Source organism: Nuphar pumila, chromosome 12 (assembly GCF_984573655.1).
Source record: "Nuphar pumila chromosome 12, dmNupPumi1.hap1.1, whole genome shotgun sequence".
Lineage (NCBI taxonomy): Eukaryota > Viridiplantae > Streptophyta > Magnoliopsida > Nymphaeales > Nymphaeaceae > Nuphar > Nuphar pumila.
In genome coordinates this window covers 22320696-22332812 of record NC_143260.1, presented here as the reverse complement: position 1 = coordinate 22332812, position 12117 = coordinate 22320696, and the positions used below count along the sequence as shown (strand labels likewise).

General features: G+C 40.9%; 1 protein-coding gene across 1 annotated transcript; it reads right to left on the bottom strand.

Moving 5' to 3' along the window:
* Positions 1 to 1656: 1656 nt before the first annotated feature.
* LOC149820285 (uncharacterized) lies at positions 1657 to 11264 on the bottom strand. Its single transcript, XM_089982874.1, has 6 exons — positions 10911 to 11264; positions 9301 to 9442; positions 8484 to 8745; positions 5509 to 5833; positions 2084 to 2161; positions 1657 to 1958 (listed from the first exon to the last, which is right to left on the bottom strand). Exons 3-6 carry the CDS (start codon positions 8711 to 8713, stop codon positions 1908 to 1910), a joined length of 684 nt encoding a protein of 227 aa, XP_089839000.1. The 5' UTR covers positions 8714 to 8745; positions 9301 to 9442; positions 10911 to 11264; the 3' UTR covers positions 1657 to 1907.
* Positions 11265 to 12117: the final 853 nt, after the last annotated feature.

Here is a 12117-nt window from a genome sequence, read left to right as displayed (position 1 = left end):
ATATCTGCTAGAATGACGAGATGTCCATCGCATCTACCACTAGGAAGTAGAATGATCTTCAATCTACCTAAGTACTTTAAGTAGGTTTGCATTGTAGTATAAGTACATGAAGAACACGAATAGGTCAAAGCAAACCAGAGGAATAAGTCCACTGGTACCCATCAATTCCATGCGACTTTAAGCAAGAGAGGCTTCTAACTGCTTCCAATACTTCATTAATTTGGAAGGGGGGCATCCAACAAAGATGACTGCAACAGGCTGAGCCTACAATACATCGAGGTTTAGATGTAGCCTCCCTATTCGCTCGATGCTCCAAATAGTCGAGTAAAGTAAGTAGGTCCGCACCCTCAATTTGGAATGGGGCGTCCAACATTGATTTAACAAAAAAATTTGAATATTTTTATCATCAGTTTTAGCGTAATATGGGCCATTACAATTTTTATCCATCTAAAAACACATCTAGCTAAAACATGAAAAACAATCAATGTGACAAAAATGTTTTCTCAATAGTAAACTGTGATAAATAGGTTACTAAGGAAAGCATATAGCCTTTTTACTAAATTAATTTCTATGCCACTATTTATTTCTTAGCTTGTTAGTCATAATTGATCCTTATGACTCACAAATTAAGGATGTTTTCTATATGGTGATATTATAGAAATACTTATTGAATGTGACCAATGTCTTAATAATGTTTCTTTTCCAAAGTATTTTATAAACTTAAAAAAGTGGTTTAAAAACTTAAGAAACCATTAAAATATGATAAAGAAATTGTAAGGTGCTTAGTTACTGTGTAACTATGCCAAATCAGGTTTTCCAATGTTTTCAAAGTTGTCATCCAAATGCCCTTTTTTTTTTCTTTCAGTCGCAGATCCCTGCCAATTATACAACAAGCTATAAACCCATGGGTATCGAAGTCATGGCCTCTTGACACTTGGTGACATTCATAAACCCTCATGGGTTAAAAAATGCTGTTAAAGAGTTAATGCACAAGGCGATGCTGGTTAGAAAGAACTTGATTTACATATTAGTTACTTATCGTTTCTTTTTTTTAATTTTTTTTCAGAAAAGCACCAATACTTTGAACAGTAATAGAAAACACACCTCTTATTTCATTATTATTAAAAAAAACCTAAACTTTTTCATGGTTAATTAAAGATATATCATGTACGCCTGTCAAAGTTGTCAATAAAGGTATGTTTTAATTACCAAAATTGAAGCGTACTTCTCAAGATTTTTTTCAAAAAATCTGTTGGTTTGAGGATAAATCAATACCTTTATCTTATTAACTCAATTTGGGTTAACAATAACCCAAGTTAAATTGTGGGAATTGTGTATTTAATTAATGGAAAATAAGTTTAAATGTGTTTTTAACAATATAAAAAATTCAGGTGGGTGTGTTTTTTATTATCGCAAAAACTTTGAAGTGTGCTTTTGAAAATTTCACTGTTGGAGGACGGCCGATCAGGTGCAATCACATGCACACTTCAGTGTGCTGCTGCACTTGATTTGCCCTTCATCTTCTGTTGGGGCCCAGTGTCCCAGATGTGAATGCACCTGATCCACCCTCGTAATAAAGGTGGGTCAGATGTCAGATCGAATAGGGGCATGAACTCAGCACAGTTGTTCCTAACTTTACATGATAATAACAATATCTCAAATGGGCGAATTAATTCACAGGAGCTCAATGTAGGCAACACGCACAGTAGATGAAAATGACGACTCACTTATGAGGAAGTGTGAGCATTACAGACGCAATTACAACCTCAGCTACAAGACTGGTTAACCACCCTAGCTGGCTCTAAAGAATATGATTAAAACACAGACACTACCCTAACCCATCGACCGCTCTTACCAACCAACCCTCCCCTGCCAAAGAAAATAAAAAAAAAAGTAAAAAGAAAAGTTTATTCAGAGTCGCTCTCCATGTTTCCCATAGCCTTTAGACCTCTCGGCCTCTGCAATATTACAATTGAAAAATGTTAGACCATGAAAAGATAATCCAAATTTCTAATAGTACAATATATATATATATATATATATATATATATATATATATATGAAAACTTGAGATTGCTTTTACCTTCTTAGAGATCTTTTTCTCACGGACTTCGTAGCGGTCTTGGCTTAGGTCACACAGCCAGGAACCGGGGCTGACTAGCTGCGATGGCAGTAATAATGCAAACTATCAAATTCATATTCAAAAGGTTTGTTTTCTCTCTTTTCTATTTTTTTTTAATCTTTTGTTACTGTGCATCTTTAACAAGAAAGTACTTTAACTCCATTTCTCCACATGAGGTGGAGAACTTGTTATTCAAGAAAAACACAACTTTATTATCACAAAAAAAAATCCTTCAATAGTAAGATGCCTCTAATATTCTTAGCCACTTACCCACAAGTGATTATGCAAGAGGCTAAGAGGATTTGAATTATTCACTTTTCATAGAAACCTTCTAAGTGCTCTCAGTTCTTATAGACAACCTTGATAGTATTATTTTTTATGAGTAAGAGATTAATCACTTTATACGAGTTTTATATAAAATAAAATATAAGACTCTTTTTTTTCTAAGACAAGCATAATAGAGTTATTATCGTTCCACTTAGATGAAAACAATAATATTCAAAGTTGTTTTGCCTTCTAAATTATCAAGGAATTGACTTTAATTAGTGAAACTAGTAGATCATGGAACTAAAAATAATACCTTTTGGCTATAAACATGATTCATGTACTGACATATACATCTACTTTTATACTGTGTGAATTTGAAACAAAGTGACCTACCTTTCAATAAAATCATTTTTTCAGTCACACAATCTCACTACTAAAATTCAATATCAACACGGTTCAAGAAACCCTCAATCAACAAAACTCGAATCACTTTGGTGATAAAGTGAGTTAATTAAAATACTGCAAGTTCATGTAAAACATGTCATAACATAAATAAAGTGCATACATTCATAATTTCATGCTTAAATAATCAGGATAACTCAAAAAATAAGATGAATGAGTTACGAGTCATATCCGAGATTGTGGTCTTAAAACTGTCTAAACGAGTCCTTAGAAACCTTGAATCGTTCACTAAAAGCTCTGAACCGATCACAAAAACTCTAAACCGATCTAAAAAACCACTGAACCGGTCAAGATCAAGAGTCAGGAGACACCCAAACCGGCCTCATACACCATTGAACTGGTATGAAACATGCACAAAAACCTCTAAACTCATAAAACCAAATGAAAAAACCCTTGATTTTTTCTTAAATACAAGAAAATAAGGTCTCCTCTTGCAAAAACCGATGAAAAACCTTTCAAAATCAATAAAAAAAGCTCCAAACCGATCTCAGAATTCATCGAATAGGTAACCGAACCAGTTCTGCTCCTTAAAAGGGGTAAACAGTGCATGGATCTAGTTTCAAACCTGATCTGATCCCTAAACTCAATCTAAAACAAATTTTGAGTCGGATCCCACGATCCAAACCCAATCCAAATGGATCTTAGGTTTGATCCCATGATTCATACTCAATCCAACCAAATCCAAATGTGATCCAGTTGGATCTAAGGTCAAATCTGGATCCTAAATCGGATCAAGTTCAGACCCGATCCCAACAAGTCTGGGTCTCGAACCGAGTCAAAGTTAGACCCAATCTGATCAAACTCAAACTAATCCACCCGAGATCCCAATGGGTCTGGGACCCAGACAAAGTTCGACCGGGTCAGACTTAGACTCGGTTCGACCGAGTCAAACCAGAGAATCGATGCAAAAAGCGAAGCACTTTCAAAAGTTTAAGAAGCAAAAAGCGCAGAACGACTTAAAAGTGAACCAAGAATCGTCTCAAAAGATTCATAGAAAGCGAACCAGAAGCAACATATGAAGCAAAAAAAAGAAAAATAAAAAAAAGGAAAAGCAAGCTTCCCTTAAATGGGAATGGGAAGCACACTTCCCAATTTTTTTTGTGCTTCCCCCCACATTTCGAAAGTGCCACATTTTGCGCTTTGAAAATGCACATCAAAAAAGCACACTTCCCCACATTATATGACGCTTCAGGGTCAAACTTAGTACTAGTGCAACCGAAACTCTAATAGGTTCGGGTCTCAAACTGAGTCTGATCGAGTCGGACTCAAACCGGTCCACTCAGAACCCCAATGGGTTCGAGTCCTCAATCGAGTTCGACCGAGTAGGACTTAGACCCAGTCCACCCAGAACCCCAACGATCCAAATACAGGTCGGACTCAAACCAGTCCACCAAAAACCCCAAAAGGTCCGAGTCTTAGACTAGGTCACACTCAAATCGACCCACCCAAAACCTCAACGAGTTCAAGTCCTAGACCGAGTCCGATTGGGTTAGAGTTAGACTTGATCCACCCAAAACCCCAACAGGTCCGAGTCTCGAATCAGGTCCGACTGAATTGGTCATGGATCTGATCCACCCGAAACCCCTAACGGGTCGAAGTCATGGGTATGAAAAAAACAAGGTCTACCCAAAACCCCAACAGGTTTGGGTTCTGAACCAAGTCCGATCGGGTCTAACAAACCCAATCCACCCGAAACCTCAATGAGTTCGAGTCCTGAACTGGGTCGGATACAAACTTGATCCACTTAGAACCTCCTAATGGGTTCGGGAATGCTCTTCCCAAAATACTGGACAATTCTGAACGAAAGTTGTTTGAAATTTAACAACTTTTGATTTGATGTCATTGTCGAATTCTATGCCGGTTCACCAGAAAACACAAATCATTGCACCGGATTGTGCTTGGACAATTCTATCAAAATTATGTAGAGCGACTGAAAAACATATCGAAATCCCTCCACACAACTCCGATGATGCTCAAATCACTCACAAGATCCTCACACGTTAATGAACTTGGATCCATTGGCATCCGCCGAAGATGGCCAATGAAAGAGATTATATTGGTTGCTCTCATCAAGCTATCATGGATCTCTTTATATTTTATATAGTGAGAAAAGAGTTGGGGTTATATGCATGGTATTCATTCATGTGAACCACTCACGTTACCATATTGAATATGAGTGCTTCATATTTGAGTAACAGTTTCTCTACTCTAGTGTCTCTTGGTGTGGCCGGTGTCAAACTCGGTCACATTCGATTGGACCCGATCCAAAAAGTCCAACAGGATTGCCCAAACTTCTCACTTATCCATCGGCTACTGTTTTTTTTAATATTTCTTTCAAATGGGCAGTTGGGCACACTGGTACTTTTTTTTAGGTAGGAAACAAATAAAAAATGTAACGGTGGTGGTGGCATTTAAAGAGACAGCAACCCTAATTGAAAAAAAAAATTACCCAGAAAGAAGAAAAGAAAAGAAATAACCCCATAAACACGAGAAAGGGGGAATAAAATGAACAGCACAACCACAAAAACGCAACATGTTGACTTAAACCTTGTGAGGATCATAAAAACCACTATTGTAGTGGTAAACAGAAATAAAGCAAATGAAGCTGAAAACTATATTACGAGAGAGGCAGAGAAGGAGGGGAGAAGAAAGCTCACGTTGAGAGTCCTCTGAACGGACTTTGGGCGCTTCTTGGGCCGCTGGGGGGGCCTGCTTCCCTTCATGACCATGAAATCCTCCTCCTTCTCCTTGCTGCTGAGGGCGATGATGAATTTTGGCCACACAACCATCTCTTTGGCTTGATGGCCACTGCTTGTGTTGTTGCTAGAGGCCCTCCTCTCTGTGCCCAACATGGCCTCCTGAGAGGCCGAGAACCCGTTCCTGCCACTCCCCACCTTCGCCTGCTGCCTCTCCGGCGATGACAACTGCTCGCTGCCTATCGATTTTACCACCATCCCCAACACCGACGGCGATTCCGAATTCCTACCTCGAGGGCAACCCCACAAAAAAAAAAAGTGAGGGAAAAACACAGATTTGGGGAAGCAAAAAGCAAGAGATCACGTAATACCAAAAATGCGAAAACCCATCCACAGAATTTGCGTCTTTAGTCAGAACCCACCCACAACATAAATGACAACAGGAGGGGAAACCTACTTAGTCCCTTTTTATGCTCATTTACCAAAATGCCCCTAATTTGGGAACTCATACAGATCACAGATCCACTGCCACAAAGTATAGCCTCTCGGAGAAGGGAAAAAAGACCGGCCAAACCACGCCCACGCGTCATGAATCAAAGTCAGCAACCACAAAAAAATAGTTACAAAAGGCAGAGCAAGAAACGCAAGGAAAGCAGGAGAAACAGAGAAACTTTATCATCCAAGGAAATATACCATCATCCAAAGGTCCTATCAAACTACAAGTCTCAGCATCTACTATCTTCGAGTCAGATCAAGCCTAGTTTTTGTGAAGTCAAAACCATTAAAGGTGGGGACTGGGGAGACATGTTTAATGTAGGATGTGACATCTTATTACTTCATCTTGGATGGGAAGGTGTCAACAGATGCCTATGTGAGACCGGTACGACCATCCCAGCTAGAGATGGCGGCAGTGGACCCAGAAAAATGGGGCTCCACCCCACCTCGTCCACCGGGGATGGAAGACATGAAATGGGAATGGAGGACAGAAAGAAGGTTAAAATCAAAAACCCATGCAGGATGAAGGTGGAATGAACTTAAGCTTTTCTCACCCCGGCCACGATCCCTCTTAATAAAATAACTAAAATGCCTTTAGGGATGACAGTGGAACCGAGGAAAAACGGGCCCCGCCCTGCTGCCTCGCCCGGTTTGAACCAGGAATGAAGGACATGAAACAGGAATGAAGGCAGGGATGGAGGATAAATCAAAACCTGAACGGGACTAGAGGGCGGAATTTTGAGACAGGGCCAGGGTGGAGATCTTGTCCCCTGCCCCCGCCCACTGCCATCCCTAATACCAACCCAATAAACGCTCCATTCTTGTCCCATTTCCATATGTGACCCAAGCCTGATGGATAGCACCGGCTTCCCTATCCAGGGACACATTAGCAAAAAGGTAAAAGGAGACAGAGAGGTCGCATCCTAATGAACAAATAGCAATTAGAGATGTGATGAGTGCTCATGTGGAAGGTGGCCCTGCAAAGTCGCAATTGATCTATAACGCCACGGGTCCAGTAGGCCCCAGTTCATGACCGAGCAGAGAGCGCGGGCAAAACTTTGAAGGGTTGAAAACGCACAACCCACACAATATGGGGAATCACCATACCTCGAAGCCACCCAAAACTCATGTCAAAGAAGAAAAAACACAAGTTTTTTTTTTCTCTCAGGCGAGGGTGCAGGGGGCGATAATGCAAATGAGGAAAATACCAAATAATTCTTGTAAAAAGATATTACAAATTTTTCCATGAAACTGAAAAAGAGTTTGAGCACAAGCTGGACGTTTCAAAAGTTTGGCCTAATCCATCTTCTGATAGGACTCTAAAATCTCCCCTAGGCTTATCCAGGTCTTTAAGAGGACACACGTATAACCAACACCCCAGCTACTTGGGGAGATGAACAACTGAAAAGATTGGTTTGTAACCCTTGTTTATTTTCAAATCAACACACAAACAAGGTTTTTGTTTTCCAGATATTATCAAATCAATACAAGATTGGTAATTTCAAATAGATAGCAAGGATCATGAAAAAGTAAATTACTAATAAACAAGAGTACAACTGTCGTTTTGGTTACAGTTTCTCGAGATAGCCAATGCTTCAAGACTCCAACTGTAATAACCTTAGTTAATTTTCAAAACTTACTACTTATAGAGGTTCGGGCTTCTCAGCAACAGGGAAACGTGAGCTCCAAAGAGTTTTCCATTAATCCAAGTCACACTACAGAACAAAGTTAAAGACGTACTATACCCCACCCAAACTGAAACTTCCAAAGAAACCACGAACCAACAATAACTAGGGGCAGACAATCACTGCGTCAGGTCAAAGGAACCAAACTGGCGGTTCGGCCAAGTAGCCGAAGGGTCCCAAACAGTTTCATGATGAGACCGAAAGACAGAGAGAGGGGAGGCATAGATATGGGTCCACATGGTTCCAGTTGATCGACCAACCTCTTCGGCTCATAACGAGTTGACACCACACTTGGGTGATTCCTTTCTATTCAAAGCCACATCACCATGGCCTACGACTACAAAAATACAACCCCCCCTCCCCCACCATTGAATGAGTGTAAATCTTCCCTCCAAACGGTGCACCTAACAATCCCTTGCCCTAAAAAGCCATAATTAGAACCAAACTACATTACTAGCTTCCCAGAAAATAATATTTTAAGGCTAACAGTGATTCGTAAGGATCCGAAACGCCCATATCATCTATCAATCAAGTGGCATATAATAACTAACGGAGGTGAAGAAATGCTGTCTGATCCATTGGACCCTTTGGGTAAAGGCCTCTTGAACAGTTAGGTAGACCGGTCCCCCTGCCAATTATACGCATTCCCCTCTTCTTTATGAACACAGGACGAGAGAGGGCAGGCCCTCTCTCACTTCCATAAGGAATTCATAATACGCGGTAGGCATGCATATAAAAAAAGAAACTAATTGTTACCTGGGGATTTTAAATCGTTGCTGGTGTGCTGCAGAGGAAGGCGGAAGAAGGAAAACCGGCTCTTTGTCGGCTTGGACGACGCGTCGGTCGACTTTAAAGGTGGTCTTCTCGGTAGCCTCATCCTTCACCTGCACCTTTACGCACCTTAAGCGTTTCCGGTGCCCCCACTGCAGGAGCAGGTCCAGCTCCGGGAGTCGGCACCCTCTAAGACTCCTAACCTCCTCCTCCATCACCTTCTTTGTTGGACGCACTCCAACAGGACCTGCACCCACAAATTAGGCAAAGCCACCAACGCTCGGGTCAGTCTCTCACTACCAAACAAGTCAAGTCGAGTAGCCGGCTTCGGCTGACCGTCGGTCTGGTTAGCTAACCTACTTGGCTCCAGCATGGTCCGAGTCCGGTCTCTACACCAACAACACCGAACGGGGGACACCCATGGATAAAGAGAGAAACAGGGGAGACAGAAGAAGGCTTGACAAACTCCGTCAAGTATTTGAGCAATATCTCCACCGGACGACCGAAAATTCAAGATTTCAACTTGGAAATACCGCCGGCGTTCAGATTTGGCCAGAATAAGACTGCGAAGAGGTACGGCCTGAACTTTCTTTCTCCGATCGTTCTTCCCAAGAATACATAAATATTAGGGGGAGGGGAGGCTAGAAAAATAGGACAAACTTTTTTCACGGAAGGAAAGGAAGACGATATCGGAATTCCTACCGGAGCTAGAAACTCCCCCAAAAAGCGACCTCTACTAACTCACGGAAAATGCGTTTGCTTTAACAAAAAAAAAAATAGGGCAGGAACGGTGAACGCTTACCTCTATCAAGGACAATTGATCTCAGGCCTTCTCCACTTCTCCTTCCAAACGCCTTCTTCAACCCCCGCCAAAAAAATCACCAACTTCTTGAATATCCACCACAGAATCCTAGGCTTGAGCCAGAATAGCCATCTTCAGTTCCCTTTCATCATTCAATACGAGCCAGAGTCAGAAAAAACGAGAAATTTAAGGATTAAGAGGGTTGAAATGTATTAAAAATTTTCGTTAAGAGAAAGATCCTGAAAATCACAAGGATATGAGAGACTTTCTTCTGATGAAATTTTGAGGATTCCAAACTATTCCATCAGAACCAAAACCAGGCCCATCCGTCTCTGCAGAAAGCAGAGACCCAAAAATTCCAGAGACAGTGGTTTCGGGAATTCCTCTCAAACAAAAGAAGGAAAAAAACAGAAAAGCGGGAAACAAAGCATAAAACAAAAATATGCAATGGTTTTCGTCATAGGGTGATTAAAATCACCGGAAAGCCTCCAAAACTTTCAAAAACATGGCGAAGTTTCCAGAGACAACCTAAAAATCAAGATCCATGTGAAAAACATACATTTTCATCTCATTTGTACCACTGGGTGGCGTATCCGATCCCAACACTTTCTGAGATCCCAGAAGTCCTATAAATATAAAAGGAGAATCCTTACATTTTCAAGGACGCGGAGGAAAACACCACCCTTTTTCCGATTATCAATATCAGAATTGATAACAAACCAGGACGATGCTTCTCTTCGACTTGGAACCCACCATAGAAAACATTACGGGTCTCCAATTCATCAAGAAAGCTAAAGCGATACTGATAAACGGGAAAGAAAAAAAGAAGAAAAACTACAGCAACGAAATACTTGAAACGCTCATCGGCCTCCAACATGCAGAAAGCGAAGCCGTAGAAACTTGACGCCGAGAAATTCCGAATACTCGTTGCCGGAAATTTTCTTAGGTTGGGCTTGACAGAAGAATACTTGAATGCCCAAGTTTTATCTTCCTCACAGGGGTCCAAAAACCGCTGAAAACGTCCAAAAAACTTAAAAACAAGGCCAAAATCCCAAAAACATTGAAACATCAAGGATCCATGTAGAAAAACAAGTGCCTTGGTGTGATTCAAAGGACTTAGGTAGATTGAGAAACAAGAACAGAAATTTTGTAGTTCATTTAAACTTCTATCTGAAATCGCCCTCTGAAATCTCAAGAAGCTCCAAAAACATAATAGGAAAACCTGTTAAATTTCAAAGACTCGTAGAGGAAAACAAATTTCTTGATACGATTCCAAGGAACAGGCCGGATTCAAAACCGGCGCTCTGTTCCTTTCAACTCGATAATCACCGACGAAGCAATTTCTCCGATCCTGATTTAAAACAAAAAAACGTTGATACTTTCAAGTATTTTCAGGGAAAAAACACCTCTTTCCTTTGGTTCTAAAGAGCAGGCCAGATTCAAAGAGAGAACTCCGTCCTCTCAACCTCTGCATCCAAAGACCCCAATTTTTTTTTTCAGAAAAACCAAATATCTTCACGAAAAACGAAAATTCCAATACCGAGTTAGGAAAGAAAGAACTATCCTTGGCGCGATTCAGGAATACGCCAAAACCATGCTGGAATTCTTACCTTTTCCTTCCCCAAATTCTCCGTTAAAAACTTCACGGAAATCTCGAAAACCATCCAAAATGAAGAGAAACAGATGAACGCCGATGAGATTCCACCGATATTTCTCTCAATCTCGAGAAGTCGGAAAGGACGGACGGGAAAAAATCCGGTTGAGACTCCAGAGACCTCAGATTCCTCCGGGGAATGCAGGGCCTGGGCGTCCGAATCAGGATCGCTCGCAATTTTCGTCTTCCGAAAACGCGAAGAAAGGGAGAAACCAAACGGAGGAAAGCACAAGAATGGGTGGGGGGGGAGGGGGAGAAGATACACAGAGGTAAAGAGAGCTCTGAGAAAGGACGCCTTTGTTGTCTTCCCTCTCAAAATAAAAACAGCTTATATATTGCATCCTACCCGTTCTGCCCTCGCTCTTTCCATCTAATGATAAGATTCTCCCTGCTTTCTTCGTCGCTGATGGATATGGACCGTCCATCGGAATATGGATGGTTCAGATTTTTTTTTCTTGATGCGGACGAGTCGCTTCCTCCTCGGTCCGGGCACAAACCGTGACGGTGCTTCTCCCGGGGTACTTGTGATGTAGAAAATGACGTAATTGCCCTCATTATGTGCATTATTTTACTCATCTTTCCTGACCACTCAGGGTTCTGGGTGGTGGAGGTTATAAGGTCTTTTATACCCTTATCGATTTCAAAATTGTCATTCATGTCCTTCAATAATTATCTTTTTTGAAAATTTAAAAAAATCCGTGGGCCGCAAGTCCGCAACTACCAAAGCAATGAGACTGGTTTGACCCGATACCGATCCATACCAAACCCTATGATTCTGCATAAGCATGATAAAATGAATATGGATCAAGCTCCCTTCCATACCCATGTTTTATCATGACCCGAATCCATAGAATTGTGACAATTAAACAAAGCATTGGTGATTGTTATCGTTTGGGGACAAAATGGTGATTGACAAAACCAAACGAAGGAAATTACTTTCTGGTGTGATCATTTGAGAGTATGATTGACAAAGTTCTCCAGAAAAAAATAAACAATTAACGTTTCTGCCATCTTGTTTTGATATTTGATTTAGCAAAGAGTGAACGAGATGGCAGTTTTGCAATAAGTTTAAGCATTGAAGGTTATTTGTTTCAACTGAGTTTCTTTTTTCGCGGGAAACGTTATCGTTTCGGTCGTTCTTCTCTCTCTCAACTTAACCATGG

Bases quoted from the DNA above. Each gene is read 5' to 3' on its own strand.
- LOC149820285 (XM_089982874.1), bottom strand. From the start codon at position 8,713: ATGGAGGAGGAGGTTAGGAGTCTTAGAGGGTGCCGACTCCCGGAGCTG. The intron at 5,834-8,483 runs GTAACAATTAGT...CCCTCGAGGTAG, and splicing joins CAACGATTTAAAATCCCCAG to GAATTCGGAATCGCCGTCGG. The intron at 2,162-5,508 runs GTGAGCTTTCTT...CTGCCATCGCAG, and splicing joins CCGTTCAGAGGACTCTCAAC to CTAGTCAGCCCCGGTTCCTG.